We start from the raw sequence: 24,633 nt of genomic DNA on the forward strand, positions 1-24,633 counted from the left end.
TGATTTATTAATGATAACAGAACTGTAATTTCAAGAATAATGCATACAAAATTAATACTACATGCTAACACACATTTATTTACCTTGTTATACATTTGAGCCATTAGCCTGTTGGTTTTATATCTTTCATCTCTTTTCTTTTTCTCTTTTTCTTCTATAACTTCTGGTAATTTTTGGTATATCCTAACGATAAATATTTTTAATATAAAAAATTAAAATTGATCTTGCAATTGCTTTAGCATACAATAATAAAGTAATTAATTAAATGTAGTCCTTTTGCATGTTGCATATGTCAGGATATCCTATTCTTGCTCACACTCCACCACCATTGCACTTTTTTTTTTTGTTTTTTTAAACATGTTATTAGTTTAAGGCTTTGTTCCATTAAATCCTTTCTTCTGAGCTAAACTGCACCTGCTACTCTGCCATAAAAAGAAAGGATAGTCAGTCTAGTACACATACAACCTGGTCTGTATTAAACCCAATGATGCAGTAAATAACTAAATATAGATGCAAGAGTAGCAGTATGATGGATAAAAGTAAGTGAGGGAAAAGGTGACAGGATGTAAATGAATTTAGTCATGAAACTGTTGTCATGCTAAGGCAGTTCCATGTTTGCCCATTTCTCAAGCATTTTGATGAGACTTTTAACTGCAACTTAGTTTGAATTTTAAACTTATTGTTGGTGTAATGAGTGAACTTGGAAAAACAAATATATTCAATATAAAATGGGTACAATTAGGCTAATTAACAGCATTTTTAAAAAATGAGGAAAATTTTTTTAGAAACAGGTTTTAATGAAGCATAAAGAAATCATTAACAGAGAGTGTTACTTGCCAGTGTATGAATAAAACCGCTTATTTCTATCCAAAAAATAAAATAGAAACAACACTCCCACCAAGGACAAGCTAGAATAGTTTGCATGGTATAAGAATGGACAGCCACATAGATAATTTATACAGGAGAATATAAATTAATAAAATGTTTAAAAAAAAAAAATTTAAAGGAGTAAAATTCTTTTCTGTACATGCTGACACAAGCCAGACATCAGGGTTCAAGATGGGGAAAAGCAACCAGCTTGGCAAATGAATGAACTATACTGATTCTAGAAAGTTTAGACTGAAGAGACAGTAGTTCTGGTGGTTGGTGAAATTTTCCTTTGAAGAAGGTCCCAGGTGTCAAGGAAGTCATTCTTGGCTGGTTATCATGGATGTAAACCGCTGGAAAGTTGTTTCCGGTGAACTGTAATAGGCATGATTCTATTTTGTTGGTACAACTGATGTTGATATGTTAGGAAGTACATACTTCGCATTTAACCACCTCAAAATATTTGATAACATAATAGGCTGAAGATGAAAGGATTTAGAAGTGAAAGAGACTAAATTAGTGAGGCATAGAGAGAGAGGTGAGGTAAAATATAGGATTGTAAAGTATTTTTGAATAACATTCAGATTATGAATGAGGTGAGATCATATTTCATAAAAAAAAAAGGCCATGAGAACGGTAGAGTGAAGTTTTGTGAAATGGACTGAAAATAAAAAATGTTTGGTAGAAATCTACATTCAAGCTTATGACTGGGTTTTTCATTTTCAAAGCACAGTTCCACATAATCTACATAAGGATGACCAAAATGACACTGGCCAGTTTGTGCTACTGGTGGGGTTATATGAACTTCGAATATGATGAGCTCTATTTAGTTTATTGCAGTTTATTAATCCTTAATGAACTGCAGTAGACTAAAATTAAGATTATTTTGTTTTAGTTACAGTTTTGTAAACCAAAACTCAAGTTCACATTAAAGGGAAGGAAGTGATATAGTTATGATCCAAGAACAACTACAGACTTGCAGAGTTAAAACACAGAGGATTTTTACAAAGGTTTCCAAACACTGGACTCTCTCCATAAGATCACAAGAGAGCTTCTCTGAAATGGAATAGCTGCTAAATGCAATACGATCTGGAAACATTGTCAGATCACAAAAAGAGTATGTTAGAATTTGCACTAGACACAGAAAGTTATGTTTATGAAAGCAGCACCATTAAAGCGTTGTGTTAAATGTAGAACTTGCACGTTAAAGTAATATTGAATTTTTTTTTTTTTTTCTCCAAAGAAGTTAAGTAGCAGTAGCTGGAACTGTTCCAGCTACTGCTACTTCATACTATACAGTAAACCCTCGCTTTTCGCATATTTGCGGTCGCTGATTTAACATAAAATGAAACCTAAAAAAATGTGAATTTTAAAGCGCCGTGAACATTTTCCGGCAAAAAAAAAACCATGGGCGTTGCTAAAATTATCTTTCCTGGTCAAAACAGCGCTCAGTGGGTGGGGGAGAGGGGTGACAAAATCGCGAGCGTGGATGTTTCTCGCTAATCCTTGTTCGGTATGTGTTATGCACTTGCCATGGAAGGTTTCGTCGTTTGTTTTTAATTTATATGCTTTTAAAATTGAATAAATTTATCAATTTATAAATCTACCATTTTGCAGTGTAAAACAGACTTTTTCGAGTGTGTTAACAGAAGAAAGCGACTTTATTTGGACAAGTTCTTTCTAACCTGTACAAAAATATGGCTACGAATAACAAGGGAAATGTGAATGTGAAATTATCAAAGAAGGTGATGGCATTGGCGAATAAAATTGAACTATTAGACAAAATTTCTAATGGCGAAAGTGTCTCCTCAGTGGCAAAACATTATAAAATCAATGAGTCAAAAGGTACGATCAATCAAGAAATCGGAAGAAAAAATCCGCCATAGCGTCCATGAAAACGCGCTAATTGCTTCAAAAATTTGCTCTGTAACTCGTGATGTTAAATTAGAAAAAATGGAAAAGCTTTAAATCTGTGGATAGAAGACCGAACTCAAAATAAAATTCCGTTAAGTTCACTCATCATTCTTGAAAAGGCAAAACTCCTTTATCAGCACTTTAGCGAAACTGGTGATAGCACTGGCGGGATAAGTTTTTTAGCTAGCAAAGGCACTGGTTTGAAAGATTTGAAATTTCTAATAAATATTACATTTAATATTAAACTGTTTCTTATTTTCATTTCGATGCCATATGCTTGCATTTCACTATGTACTGTCTATGTACATAGTCATATTATGAAGGTACATATAATACATACATAGACAAAATTTTAGACTAGTTTTTCTTATATATTTCATACTTCTCCAGCAACTTTCCATTTCCTTCTGTTTGTGCAATGGCTATCCATTTACTACCCATGAACGGAACCCCTTTATTACTATGGGAGCCATAACTCAGTATTCGCGTTTTTGGTATTCATGGCATTTCTCAGGAACGTAACCCCCGCGAATAGCGGGGGTTTACTGTGCTCACTTTTCCAGCAGTACCTCACATGAGTATGGGCATGGCACACCCAGGGTCCTGAGCTGGATATCATCATTCTTCTCTTCCTTGGTGATTCCCTTCTACTTTTGACACACACACACACACACACACACACACACACACACACACACACACACACACACACACACACACACACACACACACACACACACACACACACACACACACGTGTCCCCCCCCCCAGTGTAGCATAAGCCTCGAGCTTCCTTGCACCATGTAGCTAAGAATAATAATAATGAGTATGAAAGGATAGTGGTACAGTTAACAATTTCTGTACTTAATGTACAACACTTCAAATAGTAACCCATAAAGTTTAAATAATGTCTTTTTTTTATTACAGGTCCTGAATTCAGTCAACAAAGTTGTCAATGAGAAAGGATGGACAAAATCAGTCACTATAGTTATCCAATACTTGTAAAAAAAAGGGACTAATGCCAAAGACAGTTCATGAAGATATGGTTACAATATTGGGGGAGGGTGCCCTTTCCTGTTTCATCGTTAAGAAGCAGGAAGTGGAATTTAAACAAGGGAGGGGAAAAAAGGTTGGGAAGATGAAAGAAGACTTGTTGACGTTAGACTTTAATTTTTGTAGATCGTAATTTTCAGGAATTATGTTTGAAGGGAGGTTGTGCCAGAAAATAAGTTGAATAAATGAGGAAGAAGAAAAGTTAGTTCTGTGAGTTTGAAGTTAGATAGTAAAAGGATGTTGACTGGTTGCGGCATGGGTTTGGAAGAGAGAGTGGAAATTATATAAGCCAATTCAGAAGAACAGTGCCCATAGAGGTATCTATAGAAAAGGCATGCAGCAGAAACAGAACATCTATGAGAGAGAGTGGAGAGACTGTTAGAGATGAGTTATTAACCTAACTGCCCTCTTTTGAATGGGATCTAGACACCTGAGAGAACCATCCCAGATGTGGGAACAATATTCCACGTTAGGGCAGAGTTGCGATTTGTACAGAGTGAACAGCTGTTTGGAAGAAAAGTAATGTCAACAGCGAAAGAGAACACCCAGTTTTTTAGATGCAGAGGAAGCAATATTTGTATTTGTGCTTATGCCAGGAGAGATTAGAAGTCAGGGTTATCCCAGATAGAGATATATGATCTTTCCAAGAAACTAGAGTATCATCGAAGAAAAGCATAGAAGCAGAAGAATCCTTTTTGTGAGATATAAGAGAGGACTGGATTTTAGAAGGATTGAAGTCAACTAAGTTATCTTTGACCCACTGGAGAATTACTTGGAAATCGGCATTTATCAGTGGATGTTTGTGCAGCAAATGTTTCTCAAACTGTAAGGTGGAATACAATGTGCAATCAGCAAAACTATGGATGCAATTTCTGGTCAAAGGAAGAAGGTCATTAATATACAAGAGGAAAAGAGTGGGAGAAAGAACAGAACCTTGGGGAACACCAGCATTAGTGGAGAAGTTAGAAGACATAGATCCATCTACCATTACCAACAGTGAGTGGTCAGAGAGAAAACTGGATACCCAATTACAAAAAACAGTTGGACAACCATATAATAGAAGCTTATTTAGAAGACTTTTGTGCCAAACACGATCAAAAGCCTTTGAAATGTCAAGAGCAACTGCTTAAGTTTCACTCAATTTTCCATTGAATTTGTTCACAGATGGGGAACATAAGCCAGAATATCATCAGTGGATCATTGATCAGACGGAATGTTTCTAGATAGTTTTGAGTTGGCAGTTAATTAATTTATCCTTTACTTTAGAGTACATGTAAGTGGAATGGGACAATAACTGGATGGGAAGGATTTGTCATCCTTTTTAGGAACTGGCTGGATATGAGCAAATTTCCAAGTAGAAGGGAAAACAAAAAATTGAAATAAGAAAGTGAAAAAGGTAATGCAGAACAGGAGAACAAGTGGAGAAATACCATTAGGGCCCGGAGCATCAAGATTGTTCAAAATCTGTAGATGATGTAAAGATTGGCAGTCGTTAGTGACCAGTGCCAAGCAGTGTTCCTTCAGGGTGACTTGAAGAGACTTCAGAGATGGTCAGAGACGTGACAGCTATGTTTTTATGCTGCTAAATGCACTTGGTAAATCATCATCAGCCATTTTCAATCCACTGCAGGATGAAGGCTTCTCCAGCAACTTTCCATTTCCTTCTGTTTTGTGCAATGGCTATCCATTTACTACCCATGAACTTGTGAATTTCATCTGTCCATCTCCGTTGCTGTCTTTCAGGTTTTCTCTTGCTCCTCTTGGGTATCATTCTTTTATTTTCTTAGTCCATCTGTCATCATGTCTTTGAGCTATGTGTCCTGCCCAAGACCATTTCAGTTCTTTAGTTTTGATAATAATTTCCTTTATTTGTGTTTGCTGCCTAATTCATGTGTTTCTCTTCTTATCTAACAGACTGATTCCTAATATAATTCATTCCGTTCTTCGCTGCGTAGTTTTCAGCTTCTCTTCCATTCCTTTGGTGAGTACCCAAGTTTCACTTCCATAAGTCATGATGTGGAGTATAGACTGGTTCATTATTTTACGTCAGACAAATCGGGATAATGCTGCTCAGTATGTGATTATATTTCCTGAATGCTATCCAACTGAAATTTATTCTTTTCTTGACCTCCAGCCATTTATCATTATTACAGCATGTCCCAGATAAGTATATGAATCCACCTTTTCAATTCCTGTTCCTTCAATGATTATATCCATTTCTGTGGCATACGTTTCCAGCATTACTTTTGTTTTAGTCATATTCATCTTCAGTCCGAAATCCTTACTAACTCTGCATAACTGATTAAGATTTTTCTCTAATTCTTTGGGATCATGGCTTATGATCACAATATCTGCAAACCATAAATGATTTAGGCATTCTCTGCAACCTGTCCAGTCTTCTGAAAGCTTCTTCAAGGGTAGCAGTAAACAGCTTCAGAGATATTGTCTCCTTGTCAAACTCCGTTCTCGATTTTAAATTTGCTACTGTCTTTGTCTAGTCTAATAAAGGAGGTAGCATTCTGATATATTTTCTTCAAAATCATAATGTATGGGGTGTCTATGACTTGCCTTTCCAGTGCCTAAAACATTACTTTATGCTGTATGGAGTCAAATGGCAGGCATAATGATGTTTTATATTCATTTGCTTTCTCCATTAGCTGCGACATTACACAAAGGTGATCCATAGTTGAGAATCCTGTCCTAAAGCCAGCTTGCTCTTTCGGTTGATTGTCATCAAGTATTCTTTCTAATCTGTTAGTAATGACCCTTGTGAACAACTTGTAGATGTGGGACAATAAGCTAATTGGTATATAATTTCCAATTTATCTCTTTTCTTATACAGCAAAATTATGATTTCATTATTCCACTCTTTAGGCATCACACTTTTCCTAATGTATTTTGTGAAGAGTGTTACCAGTTTCTGTGTCATGTCTCTGTCTCCCAATTTTAACAACTCTACAGTAACTTCAACTTCTTCAATCCATGTTCTACCTCATCAGGAAGGATGTTGGGTATGTCGCATGTGTTGTTAATTTGTGATCCATCTTCTCCATTGCTTGCTTCATTTCCTTGCTCCTTATATAATTCTTTATAGTAGTCTTCTGCTATATGAATTATGCCTCCTTTGCTATTTATAAGTACACCATCTCTATTCTTCAGTTTCATTTGTCTTTCTGTATTACTGCTCATGACTGCTGATTTAATTCCTTTGTTTTCCCTTAATGCTTGTTCTATTTTTCTTATATTAAATCTTCTCATGTCCTCTCTGAATCTCTTATTAATGACTTTGCATAACTTAGTATAATCAACTTTGTCCTTTTCAGTGTCTATCTTGCTCTTCATTTTGTTGTCTTCGGTTCATCACGACAAGTTTCTTGACTAATTTTTTCTTCTTTGGATTTCTTTTTACCTATAGGTTTCTCGGGCTTTATCGCTTTTAGAAAATTGTTGTATTCCTCATCGATATCTTGATCCTGATAGGTATTCAGAAACTCAAACTTGTTCTTAAGTTCTAGTACATGCTGCTTTTTCTCCTCTTTTGTTATCTCAAAAAATCTTTGTATTATTTATTCGGGTCAGTTTTTTCCTTTCCTTTCTTACATCTATATGAAGTGTGCATCTTACCATTCTGTGATCACTTCCAGTATTTACCTTGTTCAGGATGGTAAAATCGTTCACAATATATCTTCTATTAGTGAGAATGAAGTCAATTTCATTAGTTGTTAATCCATTTGGGCTCTTACATGTCCACTTTCCGTTCACCCTCTTCTGACATTCCTTGAGATTCTGCAAATTCCACAAGTCTTTCATTTATTTCACCAATTCCAAAATTTCCTATAGTTTCCCTTTCTGCACTGTTGTGTCTTTTCAACTTTAGTATTGAAGTCCCTCATAATAATGGTATAGTGAGTTTCTGTTCATCTAGAAGTGTCTCAATTTCACTGTACATTTTTTCAACCTCTTCATCCTCATGGCTGAATATTGGTGCATATATCATTATAACCTTGAGTTTGTACCTCGTAGTAGTCTTGACACCCTTGGTGATGTACTTTTGAATTCCAAAATGTTATTTTTTATATCTTTATGGACTAGAAAGCCAACTCCACTTTCGCTCTTTTCACTGTTTCCACTTGATAAACCTATAAGTGATTCATTTCTTCTTCTTGTTTCAGCCAAGCCAATGATATTCCAATTCACATTTTCTAATTCCTTTTCCAGTTTTAATACCTTTCTTCACCAATCAGTGATCTTATGTTGCAACAGGCCAAGTTCAGTTTCAGTGCATGGCAGCATGGTCATACCCAGAGACTCTTAGCACTCTCTGCTTCCACTCTGATCCTCTTGTTGCTTTAAGAGGGCCATTTGTTTCATCGTGTTGTCACATGCTCAAGGGTTTTGTCTTTTCCTCTTCACGTCTTCACGCGTCTTGAAGATAACCACTCTTCAAGTTTGTTGCAACCAAAGTGACGTGACGTAACAGGGCATACCATCAAGGTGTGCATGAGTGGATTTTAGGGAGGCAGGCCAACCAGACTTCTCCCTCCTAAATCTCCTAAAATAGAAAGATATTGATCCATCAATGTTTTGGACTGAGTGTGTAATAACACACAGAATGCCCACTTGGGAAATAGCAACCCACAAACTATACACTTGGTGGGGCTGAATTAAAAACAGTAGAGGGAAAGGATTTGGGAGTTACAATATGGGCAGATATGAAGTTTTCTGATCAGTGTAAACAGGCAGCCAGGAAAGCTCATGGTGTCCTATCAATGATTTACTGAATGCTATCCTGTAGAGACAGAGACGGCATAATCCCACTGTATCAGGCATTTGTAAGACCACATTTGGAATACTTGTTCAAGTATGGAGACCTCATCTGAAAAAAGACAAAAGTTTCTTGAAAGGATCCAAAGATAGGCAACATAAATGGGTAGATCAGCAGAAGGATGACTGTATGAAGAAACACTCTGATTATGCGGGTTACAGATATTAGCAACCAGGCACCTCAGAGATGAACTGACTGAGATTTATAAGGTTCTGAGAGGAATTAGCAAAATGAATGGAGGTGGAATTCACTGTTCCAAGCAATTCCGGAACTAGGGGTCATAAATTCAAATTACAGGACTTGAGATTTATATTAGATCATAAGAAGTTTCCTTTTAGCCAGCAAGTAATTGACAGCTGGTACAAGTTGCCCTTGCAGGTAATTGAGGCAGACAGTTTGAATAAATTCAAAGTTACTGGATAGTAAGCTGTATGAGGAGGGAAGCATATAATTTGTGTTTTCTTATTTACTTGTTTTTTTTTTCTTTCTTTTTTTTTGCCAGTGCAGCAAAAGCTTGTGGCTTCCTTGCACTATATGGCAAAGACTATTACTACTGAACTGCAGGAGGTGGTCTACCAAGATCATCAATACATGAGTAGAAGAAAAGTAGGATGCTAGCAGGTTGGCTTTAGCTGAAGTGGCAATAGAATTATCTAGTTTTGACAAGGTGGGAATAGAGATGAGCAAAAGTTGCAGCCAGTAGCTTTGGCAAGGAGCCACAATGTTCAAAACTGATTGGAGAAGAAGCAAGTTTTCTACTCTTAGCCTGTTCGAAATTTAGTTTGGACTGATTAATAACTGCTTTACAATTGTTGTGAGCTTTGGTGTAGGCAGAAAATGAAGCTGGAGATTGATACAAGCCAACTGTGATATGCAACATTCTTATCTGGAACAGCCTTAGCATATTTATTGGAAAACCAAAGTTTAGATAAAGGATGTGATTTTAAGGTGAAGTGTGGAATAAAGGAATTCACCCCTATGAAAATAATTTCACTGACACAATCTAAGCAAATATTAACGTCAGAAGATTTAAAACAGTAGAAAAAAAAAAAAGATCTTACAGATCATCCCATTTTGCATTAATGCCGAACAACACAAAATTGATAATGGCCACACGAGAAAGGCTCCACTGGAGAAGAGAATTACCAAGTCATGAGTTGAGGTTCCAAGAGGACCACTCACCTCGACTGTGTACTTAGAACAGTTGTCTGTGAGAAAAAGATCAAGCATGTCGGCTGTGTGGTTAGGATAGTCTGGTATTCTGGTAGGTAAATGAACAATCCCTGCAAGGTAATCTATAACTGCAAAGCCTCAGCATCTCGACAAACTGGGTCCTTGTGACTAGAAAATGGAAGCCAGCTGGAGTTGTGAACATTAAAATCACCTCACAGTTAGGAAAGTTGGACCGGAGAAAGTCAAATTTCAAGGAGAGAAAACCAAAAAAGATCAAAAAGAGTAGATTTCAAATTGCTAAATCTCTGACAGGGAATATCAGAATGGACATACGCACAAGTACTACCTTTGAAGCAAAAGGAATCATACAGCAAATAATTTGGACAATGGTTGTATCAACTGATAATTGGGATTTTGTCAGAAAGAGTACATGGGGTTGTAAGTAGAAATGGACATCGATGAGATTGGAACTGAGACTGTATTTATGAAATGAATGAGGAAGTGTTTGGGGAGGTTTAGATCTTTTCACTGATAAGTTTGTTCTATTAGTTTTCCAATTCATGATGTATTCTGTAATAAGAAAAGGGGGGGGACATGCTGTATGAAGTGATGAAATTCTTGGATATAGTGTATATGGCAAGAATGTACCCAGCTCTTTGACTTAACGTGGCCTCGACAATGCCCCTGCATATAGAATGTACCCCCCCACCACCACCACCACCACTGCATACACACTATTCAGACTCCCTCGTCACTATCTGGCAGAGTAGACATAGTGAGATTATACACTAGCTGATCTGGGAACCTCTTAGAGAGGTACCAATAGGTTTGGTCCAGTGGGCTATCCTGCAAACACTGTTTTAGAGCTGTACCCTCAAAATGTAAGGAAGACTGGATCTCACCAGGACGTCCATTATAACCTCAAAAGACATCAATCATACTGCATGATGGAAGAGATGGGGGGGGGGCTGCCGGAGCTTTGCTCTGGAAAGTAAACATTGATTCATCCACTTCAAGTCTCCAATAAGCAAAGTGGTGGTATTGTATCACATAATAACAGAGGGTCTCACTAAAAAGGGATCAGCATGATGGTTTCCAAATTTTTTGATAGTAAATCAAAAATGCACAAGAATTGTCAAATCAAATGAACATCTGCATTGTTTTCAAGCAGATCTAGCAAATTTCCATGCAAGGTTTGTGACCATGGATGAGACACGAGTCCATCACTTTCAGACAAAGGCGCTGTTCAAACAGTAGAAACACAGCTGTTCTCCCCTCAAAAGTAAGCTTTTAAGGCAATTCCTTCTGCTGACAAAGATGATGGCATTACCTTAAGAAAAGCCATATAGTCACAGGAGCATATTACACAGACCTTGTGAGGCATTTGCATGAAAACATCAAAGACAAACACTGAAGAAAACTCAGCAAAGGAAGACTCTTGTTTTGTTCCACTAGGACAATGTGTCTGCTTACAAGTCTGTCATTGCCATTTATGGCTTTGAAATCTCCCATATTCCCCAGATCTACCTTCATTGGACTTTCAGTTATCTTCTAATTTGGAAAAATATCTGGCTGGCATCCATTTTCTCACTGATGGTGGCATCACTTCTGTAGTGGATGCAATTCTGGAGGCCCAAGAAAAAACTTTCTTAGCAGCTGGAATCATTGCATTGCAGCATCAGTTGCAAAAGTTTGAGTCCAAAGGACTACATTGAAAATTAACATGTTACCAGACTCTTCAAATAAACTTTTCATATTCAGGCTACAAACTTTTCGAAAACCCCTTGCAATATCTTAGTGGCATTGATGGTAGGATTATTTGTAATAAAATGTGGAAAACATTATTGTACATAATGCATGTTTTTTCCCTTAGTAAAAGATATTTATTAGCTTATAACCTCAGCACATACAAGTTAGAAGAAACATACGTAAAACATTTTTTACGTACCAGATTTCATTTGTACATTGGTAACTGTATAAGGCTTGTGTTGGATACTAGTATCCCACACAAGCCTTATACAGTTACCAATATACAAATGAAATCTGGTACATAACAAATTGTCTGGGTCCCAAAAATGTTTTATGTATGTTTCTTCTAACTTGTACATGCTTACCTTTTATTTAAAAGATATTTTATTTAAGAATAAGTGGAAACTTTCCATGAGACACCTGAAATCAAACTGAAGATAACAGGGCCTGCAGACTGGTCCCCAAATGGTGTGCATGAAAGGCACACTGCTTGTTTGTCATTCTTCTCTAAGTATTTGCTGTGTATTATTCTGTGTTACAATGTTAGTCTTTTTGAAGTATTTAAAGCTGCTGGAAATAACAGTAACTGTGGATTAGATGGTTTATTTTAAAATTTATGCCTGCTGTATTCAAGAAGTGCTTTTGTTTTAACAGTGAAAGAATTAGGTCTTTATTTCTAGTTTTTATGCCAATGCTGGTGGGCTTTATAGATGGTAGGATCATCTATTGAGGAAGTCATAGTTTACTGCTTCACAGCATTCCTACAAGTAAATTTACAGGATGCCAATTATTGTTTCATATAGACTTTTATTTATGATGTGAGAAAACTTTGGATTGAATGCAGTTTGGATTTGCACTTAGCAATACAGTGTCCATAAAGTCCTTGTGCATTTTGTCCCTATGTGCACTTTAAAACTTAGGTTCTATATGAGATAAAAAGAATCTGTAAAACACATTGAAAAGCAATTTATTCTAGTTTTTAAGCACAAAAATAATTACTTAATTTACTCTAAATTGAAATTTTGAAAAATTGAAAAAAATTTTTCAATTTTTTTCAGATATCAACCCTACAAGAGATGGCTTTAATAGAAGAAAAATTTAACTGTCCTCTAGCTAGCTAAGTCAATATCAGTGGTTAGAAGAAAATTAACACATTATACTGCACAGAAATTCAATTTCAAACTGGATGAAGAAGTTTAAAGAGACTGGTTCTGTTAATGATAAGCCATAAATGGAAGGTCTGGATTAAATGAGGAGGCTTTTCAGCAAAGTCCATAAAAATCAATAAGATGGGCATCTCTGGAACTGTGTTCTAAAGCAACAGTGCATAAAATTATTAGAGTGAAATTGCACAAGTTGTTATTATTATTAATAGCCATATGGTGCAAGGAAGCCAGAGGCTTATGCTGCACCAGCCAAAAAAAATTCCTGAGTTACCCTGAGAGAGAGAGAGAGAGAGAGAGAGAGAGAGAGAGAGAGAGAGAGAGAGAGAGAGAGAGAGAGAGAGAGAGAGAGAGAAATCATCAATAAAGAGAAGAATGATGATATCCAGCTCAGGACCCTGGGTGTGCCAAGCCCATACTCACCAGATGTGTGAGCCCTTGGAGAAAAGTGATCTTATAAGAATAAAGTGTATCAAACATTGCTGGAAAGGGGCTAACTTGCAAGATTAGCTTTCTGTCAAGAGTTTATTGAACAGCATCTTATCACATTAGTGGCAAGTTTAATTGTCATAATTGGTGTATTTGTGGGGGGGGACAGAAAAATCCCAAAAAGTCTGAGAATGGGAAAGGATTCCTCTAAACTTAATGTTTAGTTTTTTTTTTTTAAGGGGGAAAAAAAACAAATAAAATTAAGAATTGAAGCCAATATAGATTTCCAGCAAGATGGAGCACTTTTCTTGTTTGCTCGACACATTCAACAATTTCTATATGAAGTCTTCCCCACAGGTGAGCCAACTACTTGACTAACTCATTCACCCGATTTTCTCCACTGGACTGTTTTTTTGCTGTGGGGCATGGTAAAGTGTGGTTTACTTCTCAGAACCACACTCTTTAAATGATCTTTGTACCATGATCACAAATGATTTACTGCCATAACTGAAAGCAACTGGAGAATGTGTTTACGGAATTGTAAAGTTGTACTATACTTCGTATCAGTAATGATAACCTTCATCATTACTGATACATGCCCCTATGATTATATATCCAAAGAACTAGATTAAATTATCTTTCCAATGCAATGAGAGATAAAAATATTCTATAAAGATTCTTTTTATTTCATATGGAGCCTGTTATATAAAATATTCATACTGCCTAGCATTATTCCTTTGATTTTTTTTGCAATGAAGGAATTATATATAATCTCCTGGCTATATATATGGACTGTGTTAGAAATGTTATTTAAACATCTTTGAATTCCATCCAGTGAAGAAAAAGAAAAAAGAAATACTAGAAAATAATTGTTACTTGAATGAAACAAAACCCATTTGGTAAATACACATGTTTTGCATGGGGGGGGAGAGAGAGAGGGATATAGAAATATAAAAACAAATTTTTAGTTGAAGAAATTAATATAAGTGAAACCAAACAAGAAAAAAAAACCAGATTATTCCTATAATATTCTTCTTTACAGAAGATATTTTATTCTGAAAGAAGCCAATTTATATCAATATAATTTTCATAACAAAGAAAAGAGTAAATATGTTTGTTTGTCGTTTTGTTTTTAGGAGCATTAGCAACTAAGGCCATATTGCTCCGGGGATATGTGGTGGTCATTCCCCGACCTTTCCACAGCCTCCATATTTGGTGGTCACAGGTTCGAACCCCGGTCTAATCAAGAAGCGTGTGCTACGCACTGCTGCCCATGGAGGCAGCCAAGTTAATATGAAGTTAATCATATAATGATTAACTGATTATTGTATACTAATGCTTTAGTAGAAAAATACATACTATATTTAAATGTATTTATACAGGGTGTCTCAAAAATACACGGCAAAACTTCAGGAATGAGTTCCTCACATGTAGACAATAAAAATATTTTATATCAACATAGTTCCGGAAATGTTTTGTTCTCGAGTTATTAACCAAAATGTTTTATCTCCCATTCAATCAAGCGCGGGTAAACGGGGAGGGAGTAACTATGACTCTACTAAGGCTCACGAAGTTCGCTTTCCGGACGGGAAGGCTTACATGTGCGGAATAACCAACCTCCTCGTGGTGTGGGCTGGGCGGCTTCAGCTGGCTAATGGTTATATGTTTTGACACTCCTCACGGGGCCAGCACCCCCGCGGGGTTTAAATCCGATCGCTACAAGAAGTAATAAAGATAAAGAGGTAGGTTCTGTCCCGCCCGGGCAGAGCCATCCAGACCCCCCGTGTCCTGGGAGTCTAGCCTCTGATGGCACTGGTGGCTCCTGTGCAACCATGGTCTCCCGCCCGACCTGGTCTTGCGGAGAATGTAGCAGAGCCTTCACCACAAAGTCTGGTTTGGGGTTGCACGTGAAGTGTGCTCACCCAATGGTGGCCAACCGAGCTGTTGACACTGCGAGGGTGAAGGCTCGATGGAATGATGAGGAAGTGTCCATTCTGGCGAAAGCAGAACTCGAGCTGAGAGTCTCGAATTCTAAGGCTCGAAACATTAATCAGCTGTTGGTGACAGCACTGCCCCACCGATCAGTGGAGGCGATTAAAAGCCGAAGGAAGATGCAGTCATATGCCGATGTGTTGGCCCGACTGTCTAGAGAGTTGGAGGACAGTGCGAAGTTACTCCCTTCTCCACCGGCCCCCAGTGGTCCTACCATTGAGGGTCCCTCCACTAATATACCAAGAATACTGGTGGAGGAGGATGTTTGGGAAAGCAACCCTCCAGAGGAGACGAAATCTTCTCTGAGGGAAGCTATGTTCTCCTCTCTGGTCGAGTTACCGGACGCTGGGTACAACCATCGTATACTTAAGAGTTTAATGGCAGAGGCACTTGACCAGCGTCTAGATCTGCAGGAGCTGGATAGGTTCTTCCGAATCAACTTCATGAAGTCCTCTAACACACTTCCCAGAGGACGACATGAACAAAATGAATTTGCTGTGACTGATGGGAACTCCAAGCTTTCCCGGAGGAAGCTAAGGAAGCGTGAATATGCCAGGGTTCAGCGGCTTTATGCCAAGAACCGTAAAAGATGTGCACACAACATCTTGGATGATGCGGCAGACCCTCCCTCAGCTGCGAATTTTGATGAATTCAAGAAGTTCTGGACGGGGGTTTTCAGTTCTCCGGACAAATCATCAAACAGAAGGGATCCCCCGACCAATCGCGCTGAGGATGAGGAGTTGAAGGCTCTACTTTACACGCCGATCACCCCGACAGAGATAAGGGAGGCATACCCCGCTTTGTCCGCATGTCCTGGCCCCGATGGGATTAGCTCACACCATCTCAGGAGTATTCCCATCCAGATCTTAATTGATCTGTTACATATCTTCTACTTATGGATCGACTACCTGAATCTCTTCTTAAAGCATTTACCATCTTGCTCCCTAAGAAGAGTGACCCCACGTCACCCGGTGATTACCGCCCTATTACCGTGGGCTCGATCGTGGTGAGACTTTACCATAAAGTTCTCAATCGGCGGGTTATGAAGCGCCTCGGGTTTGACCATCGACAGAGGGCTTTCATTCCCGCCGATGGCTGTGCTGAGAATATCTATCTTCTCTCTGCTATTATTAACACAGCCAGGCAGGACTTCCGACCTCTCTACCTGGCATCGATAGATTTAACCAAGGCATTTGACCAGGTAGAGTATTCAGCTGTCATTGATGCTCTGAGAAAGAGGGGCTTTCCAACCTCTTTCCTGAGATACATTGTCTTCCTGCAGGAGAAATGCAGCACTGATTTAAGAGTCGCAGGCAGAACGCACCTCATTAAGCCCACTAGAGGTGTGCGACAAGGGGATCCCCTATCTCCCCTGCTGTTCAATTTGGTAGTGGACTTGCTCTTGAAAGAGCTCCCTACACATATTGGTTTTTCCCTGCAGGGTGAAAAGATAAATGCAATGGCTTTTGCTGATGACTTGATCTTGATGGGGTCCACCCGAGGTGGCCTACAGAGGATTTTGGACCAAGCCTTCAACTTCTTCGAGAAGCGCGGGCTGGCCATTAACCTCTCTAAATCATGGACCATGTCCCAGGTCCCGTCCGGACGACAAAAGAAAGTCGCTATCCAGGACGTTAAATTTCTAATTAAGGATAGGCAACTTCCTTCGGTCACTATAGAGACCGGTTGGAAGTACCTGGGTGTTGGTTTCTCACCTAGTGGGCGAACCACCCCAGGATGCGACCTAAGTGCCCTATTAACTAGACTTAGGAAAGCTCCCCTGAAACCACAACAGCGACTGTTTATTTTGAGGGTATATGTCCTGCCCAGACTATACCATAAGTTAGCGCTGGGGCGCATCACTGCGGGTTTACTGAATAACCTTGACCTCCAGGTCAGGAGGGCCATCCGGACATGGATGCGCCTACCCAAGGATGTGCCTACAGGCTACTTCCATGCTGATGTGGCAGACGGAGGGCTGGGCATCCCGTCCATGAGATGGACGATTCCTATCCTTAAAAGAAATCGGCTCATAGGTTTGGAGACTTCTTCATCCTGTGTTATTCGTAAGCTAGCCGATCATAATCCACTGAAAAAGGAACGAAGGTCTTGTGATAAGTTGGTTAAAGACCGTAACCTGATTTGCGACACTGAGACTAAGGTCAAGCGTAGATGGCGGAATCTCCTTCAAGGCTCTTGTGCGGCAAGGCCTTCCATAACTCGCACGTGGTGAAGTCCCAACACCACTGGGTGAGCGATGGCACTCGACTCCTTACTGGGTATGAGTTCATTGATCTTAACCGAACCAGAATCAATGCTCTTCCAACCCTGGCAAGGAAGTCCAGAGGGAGGAATGATTTGACTGCCTGTAGGCCCGGTGTCAGGCAACTGAGACTCTTGCTCACGTGGCACTTCGGTGCCACAGGACTGATGGAATGAGGGTGCGAAGGCACGATGCCATAGTCGGGATTCTAGCGAATCGTCTGGCTCAGCAGAAATGGATCGTGCAGAAGGAACCCCACTACGTGACTGACCAAGGTCTTCGGAAACCCGACCTGGTGTGTGTTACAACACACAGAGCGCTCATATCATTGATGCGCAGGTCGTGGGACATGGACACGACTTAGACGTAGCGCACCGTCTAAAGGCTCGGTACTATGATACTAACACCAGTCTCAAGGGGCAAATTAGAGACTTGACTGGCCTATTACCGATTGTGAGCACTGCTACCATATCGTATAGGGGTGTATGGAGCCCTAGCTCCGCCGCATACCTTAGGACATTCGTCCTCTGATCTTAAGATTATGTCGGTCCGGGTCTTGCAGGGAACCCATACCTGTTTCAGGATACACCAGAGGATGACTTCGATGGAATGATGGGCCATCAAGCTGTTCGTCTAGGGCGCCCATTTTGGGCTACCCCTCGCGGAGGAGGGGGAATGACTGCCATCAGCAAAGGTGGTGTAGCAAAAAATAGCCAAATGCCTCGTCATCTAATTAGTGACGAGCATGAATGGATTAACGAGATTCCCTCTGTTCATTCATTCATTTAAAGCGCCTGAGCCCACCACTACCTGTGCAGCTGCACATCCGTGGCTTTTGTCTCATCGTAGACTGGCATCAGAATAAAGAATTAAATTTAGTTAAATTTTAAACTGAACTCAAGTTAAAATTGAACTCAACAATATATTGGCCATTTAGCCCGCTCTTAGGAACAATATGTTTGTTCTTTTACATATCTTGATGAGAGCGGTTTCCATCCCTGCCCCTGGGAGGCAGGCCACTACTATCTAGCAGACTTTTCCTTCTCCGAAAAACTGCACTTATAAATTCGTTAAAGAAATTAAAATTCCTTCTACAAGAAAACAGAACACTGAGACGATCCCGTTCCATCGACTCACCAATTGAACATTCTAATATATTTCTAAAATCACTATATTGAACACATTCAAGCATTATATGTTCAGAAGTCTCCACACCGCCACAGGTGCAGAGATCAGACTCTCTAAGCCCAAGTTCAAATAACCTTTTAGCTAAGCCATGACCAGTCATCAAAAACATAGCATTTAAGCCAAATTGGAGCCATGGTTTTATTTTTAATTTAATAATTTGAACTGATGGTAGGAACATATAAGACTGCCTGCCCTTTTCAGAATTTTGCCAATTCTGTTGCCAAAGATTTTCTATCTCAAGACTAATCCTTTTCTTTTCTAGCTTTACATCATTTCTTGAGTATATATAATTTTCTTCTAGGCAGGAAGAGACTCCTAATATCGTCTTTCTTATGTTATTCTTGGTGTAGTACATCATTCCAGCTAATAAAACATTATATAATGCTGGAATTCTGCCCGCAACTACCTGTAAGGCGTCGGTTGAGACCGTACGACACGCCCGAGTGATGCTTAACAGAACAAAACGTTGAGCTTGAGACATATATTTTTGTATCGACGAATTTTCTATTCGATGTACCCAAGCTCCAGAGGCATAAGTAATGATTGGGACAAATACGCAATCATATAATAAGTTCAACGAACGTGCCTTGATGCCCCAATCACACCTCACAACCCTCCGGAGCTTAGAATACAATACTCTTAACTTTATATTTCAAATACTTGATATGTTCTGTAAAATAGAGCCTTTCTTCTAGCATAATTCCCAAGTATTTCACCACTCTAGCATATCGCACAGCCCCTCCACTCAGCCGAACAGTAGGGGGACGATTTGTACTTCTTGATTCGCTAGACAGATGGTGTAAGCAGAATAGATTAGAAATATCAATGACTAAGACTGTCCAAATGTTGCTAACTTCCCTTTTAGCAACATTTGGACAGTCTTAGTCATTGATATTTCTAATCTATTCTGCTTACACCATCTGTCTAGCGAATCAAGAGCTATTTCAGCTCTAGTCTCCAACTGAAGACGGGAATCACCATGGACCAGTAAAACTAGGTCATCTGCATACACTATGCTTTGTACACCGTCAAAAGTGTTCTCCGGGAATTCGTCCATGATGATGTTCCAGACAAAAGGTCCAATTACGGAACCCTGAGGACATCCCCGACTCACTTTCTTAATGACTTCACAATATTTATTTCTCACCACTATAGTTCTATCAGAGAAATAATCTCTAAAAACATAATATAAATTCATTGCACATTGACACTTCCTTAGTCTAGCAAGAACACTCTCCCACCAGAGCCGGTCGAAAGCCCCCTTGAAGTCAACAAAGATTGCAAGTACGTATCTTGCACCGCTCATTTCAACAATCTGGGTTAGTCCATAGGCGGCATCTTCTGCACTCTTCCCTTTCTTGAAGCCATACTGGCTCAAGGAGGACATGGACCTATTTTCGTATATAATCATTAATCGGTCTATAATCAACCTTTCATAAACTTTACCCAAGACTGACAAAAGAGCAATGGGTCGATATGCACCTGTATCATTCAGCAATCTATCTGTACTTTTAACTATTAACCTCACACGGGCTTCCTTCCAGCTCTGCGGAAAAGCACCATAATACAAACATTTATTGTACAAATTTAAGAATGTCTCAGGGCTCAACATAAAAGCTTGCTTCATTACTTTCACTTCTATTTTGTCAGGACCTGGTGACTTTCCTGCTTTTGCCCAGTCCACCACCAACATAACTTCATCCATAGAGAACCCTTCTTCCAGTACTTCAGAGTTATATTGCATATTCTGCTCTTTCATCCACAACTGTAGCGGAGTGGAAGCTCCTTTGTTAATCTCAGGAAAAAGATCATTCAGCGTCCTGTTAACTGAGTCTCGCCAATTTAAGGTTTGATTATCATCAGAACCGATAGTACTAGTTATGTCCTGTGCTCCTTTTTTATTAACAATAATCTTAAAAATTCCCCAAGGGTCTCGGGATCCTTGCTCCTTGACATAAGTCTCCCAACAAGACTTTTTAGTTTCACTTATAACTTTACAATACTCTTTTCGTTTATCCCTATAGTTAGCCAAATACCTAGCCAGTAAGTCAACATCTCCAAAACGTCTGTGCCTTTGATATAGCCTTCTTGATTTATTGGTCTGTTTTCGTAAAACTGTCAATTGTTCTGTCCACCAAAAGACCGGTCTGCTTTTAACATAACTTTTCTTAAAACATCTATTACAACAGTTAATTATTATTTCACTCAATGTGCACACATATTCATTGACATCAAAATTTTGCCAGTTAACATTATTTACCATATTCAAAAAGATATCATTAAACTTTTGCCAAGATACATTTTTTATACAATATCGCTCAATATCAAATGTAACTCGGGCTTCATTATTATTTTCTATAGAAAACAATATCGCATTGTGATCACTTGTAGTGTAACCCTCTGCAACTCTCCAACCCCTAATTTTATTCTTAACTGCACCTGTTACAAGTGTAAGGTCAATATAGGACTGGCCATTGGCAGTAGAGAATGTGGGCGGATGGCCTTCAATATTCACAATCTCAACCCCTGAGGCAGCTATAAATTCTTCAAGTATATAACCTCTATCATCAGTATTCTCACCACCCCATAGAGGAGAATTAGAGTTAGAGTCTAGAGACATGACCAACTCACAAGAACCAAGTAATCTTTGAACTTTTTCCATATATTCCACTTCGGGAAATATGGACTCTGCATGCTGACAATACTGCGATACCAGGTACACTCTACCAAAGCCACCAATCACCCCGCAACAGACAGCATTCCTGTTGCACAGTACCATAACTTTCGTTACTACTAGATCTTTTGATCGTATTATGATGGCAGCATTTGGAGAGTCCCCTTCCGATATCACTCTGTATCCTTGAGGATAACACCTCACTTGTCCACATGCAGTATATGGCTCTTGGAGAAGGGCAATGTCATCTTTCTCCATTCTGTTATTAATTTGCATAGCCACACTTTTTGCGCGCTGGGCATTCAGTTGAATCACTTTTAGTGTTTTACCCATAGTTTATCTTTCTTTTATAATTTTCAAGCGCTTTTCTATATTGAGGACATTCTTTATTTACTGCCACATGGCCCGCTTCCACTTTATTTCGCTTACAGTTGCAACACTTAGGCTGGACATTCTTATTAGTACAATTCTTATGAGTGCCCCATCTCGCCACAGTGACCACAATGCACTTCTTGTCTGCAATATTTGGCAACATGCCCAAACATCAAACACTTATAGCATTGAGTAACACTAAAAATTTCTTTAAACTTACAAGCTGACCAGCCCACCAACAACCTTTTACAAGTCTTAAACTTTTTCCATATTTTTGGTGATATTTGGAGAACCCAATTTTCCACATTTACATCTTTTGCTTTATTAACAGTCAGTACTTCAATTCCTTCAACAGTTCTTTTCTCACTTAGACCAAGATCTTTGAAGTTCTTTGCCCACAGTTCTTTAACCATATCGTCTTTCTTGAACCCTTTTTCTACATCAAAAAGCACGACTTTTGGACATATTGGCTTAGGTATTGAGCAATCCAATCCAAGCTCTTTTAGCTTTGTACAACTTTTAAGTTTATTCAGGTCGTCGTCAGTCACTGCCTCCACAACAACACCGCAATCTCTAATTGGTCTTATATTCCTCACTTTAACATCTTTCAACAATGGACGAATTTCATTCAATACTCCATCTTTCACCTGCTCACTAGTCTAAGTTTCCTTTTGTAGACTTTAAGATCATATCTTTGGACACTTTATCTTCAGTCAATTCAGTACTCTTGACTATACTCGAATAGGTTTCCTTCTTTAACTTTTCTTTTTGTTTTAGACGATCTTTTAACACCATATTTTTCTTGCTTATCTCTTGGACTTTGTTTTCTTATTCGTCCCACATTTCTAAAATAATTCTTATCGAAGCTGTTGGCATTTTACTATTTTTGTCCCACAGAAAAGCTCTTAATCGTTCACGAGCTCTCTTAATTTCTGAAAATCCATCAAGATCTGCCTGTTTTTCCACTGTTTCTTTCCTTTGTCTCTTTCTATTTCGAGTCTTCTTTACACTCTTGTCCGATTCACCTGTACCTTTAGATCTTTTCTGCTTCTTAGACCCTGATACTATTAGAGCATTGCTCGTTAATTGCGAAGGACCAGGAAGTGACGACGAGCTGTCTTGAACAGTTGTTCCAGCTAAATTACTTGTTGAAACTTCAATTTCAACCAATTCTTGAGCCTGAACTAGGATATCTCTAGCTATTTCTTCCTGTTCATCTTCAGTAACTTCTGATGTTACTGACATAATTTGCTCACAGACTGAGTCCAGATCACTAGAACTCGTCATTGTAAATAATAAAACTTTTCTATTTACAACTAAAAATCAAAAATGACAATTGATAACTATATACAATATTTACAATTCAAAGAGCAAGGAGCCGTCGAACCAATACTTAACTTTTAAATACAATTTTAAAACGACAACTGTCGTTGAAACACCGTAACCCAAGTTAAACGGGTAAATGGTCCCAAGGGCAACTGCCCAAGGGCACGGAAATACTCAACAAAATTCCTCAAAAAACCCTATCAACAATCAGTCAATGCCCGTTTAGCCGAGCAGGGATTCACCCTGCTCGCCCACCCCAGACTACGTGGAAGTAGGGCAGCTAAAGTAAGGCAACAGTAAACTAGAACAAAGAGAATAAAAATTAAAAGTTGAAAGTCAGCTCAATTTCAACTATCACAGTCTCAATTCGCACTAAATTCACTGACTTGCCCCAGAATAGCCCCTGGGGCCATCACAAGGTACTGACAGAATCTGGTGGTTTTCCATTCCGACCATGTACTCAAATCAGGAGCAAGCGGATATACACTTTATGTACGCAGCGTAATCTGCTGGTGACAAGGCCTGTATCCGTTGCAGATGGTAAGGATACAGCTGGTGCTCTTGCAACACTCTCCAAATAGTTGAACATTGAACAGCCAGTTGCATTGCTATTCTGCATGAGCTGATTCCAGGAGTGGCATGCACAACATACAAAATCTCCTCTACTTCAGGAGTTGTAGATCTTGGTCGTCCTCTGTCGGCAGCACGAGGTGTAAAGGTCCCATTGTTCACAAAGGCGGCGAAGGATACCTTCAAACATTTTCCTGTCTAGACATCTTCGTTCTGGGAACCTTTCGTGGTACAAATGACGAGCCTCCAGAGCATTGCCGTCCGCCAAACCGTACATAAAGTGCATATCCGCTTGCTCCTGATTTGAGTACATGGTTGGAATGGAAAACCACCAGATTCTGTCATTACCTTGTGATGAAGGAAATCACCTGCGGGAGATAGGACATTCCAGTTAATAACTCAGGAACTATGTTGATATAAAATATTTTTGTCTACATATGAGGAACTCCTTCCTGAAGTTATGCCGTGTATTTTTGAGACACCCTGTATATCTGTGTATGAATGTGTCATTTACATAATGTATAATTTATAAAAATTAAGAAATTGATCAGAAAGTGCAGTAGGTGAAAAATGAATGCATGAATATACACTTAACTATGGAACCTCATCAAGATGTTTAAATTTCCTATTTTATCTGGTAATACTGGAATTTTATTCTGTATCATGGAGGATATAAATAAATATGAATTATTTTTTTACTAAATTCTAGTGATATCTGCAGTTAAATTTCTAATTACACTTGCATAATTACCCACAATACTTCTTTTATTTCAAATGATTCAGTTGGCTATAATTTCTTTTGACACTGGATTAGCACTAAAGAATTGGGATGGAAAATTCATATGTACTAATATTTTTAGCTCTATTACTAATTACAAACACATGGTTAAAAAACATGCAATTACTTACTTCTCAGTTTGTTCTCTCATTTCTTTGTGTGAAAACAGCTTTTTCTGATCTATAAGTACTGTAAGCAAAAAACAATTATATGGGTTATTTTTAGTGCATCCAACTAAGAAATAGTCAGGAAGACTGGGAATATAATTTTTGGATTTGTTATCATATTTCAACTTG

At 38.7% G+C, this 24,633-nt stretch overlaps 1 protein-coding gene across 1 annotated transcript in view; it reads right to left on the minus strand.

Moving 5' to 3' along the window:
• Nucleotides 1-24,633, minus strand: part of LOC150078286 (centrosome-associated protein ALMS1-like) — a 71,824-nt gene that overhangs the window by 14,338 nt on the left and 32,853 nt on the right. The window contains exons 3-4 of the mRNA XM_090385265.1: nt 24,469-24,526; nt 84-183 (exon numbers count right to left, since the gene is read on the minus strand). Of these exons, the coding sequence (XP_090241391.1) occupies nt 84-183; nt 24,469-24,526 (158 nt within the window). The remainder of the gene's footprint in view (nt 1-83; nt 184-24,468; nt 24,527-24,633) is intronic.

Source organism: Mastigoproctus giganteus, chromosome 11 (genome assembly GCF_048544385.1).
Source record: "Mastigoproctus giganteus isolate SK-2022 chromosome 11, ASM4854438v1, whole genome shotgun sequence".
In the NCBI taxonomy this organism is placed as follows: Eukaryota; Metazoa; Arthropoda; class Arachnida; order Uropygi; family Thelyphonidae; genus Mastigoproctus; species Mastigoproctus giganteus.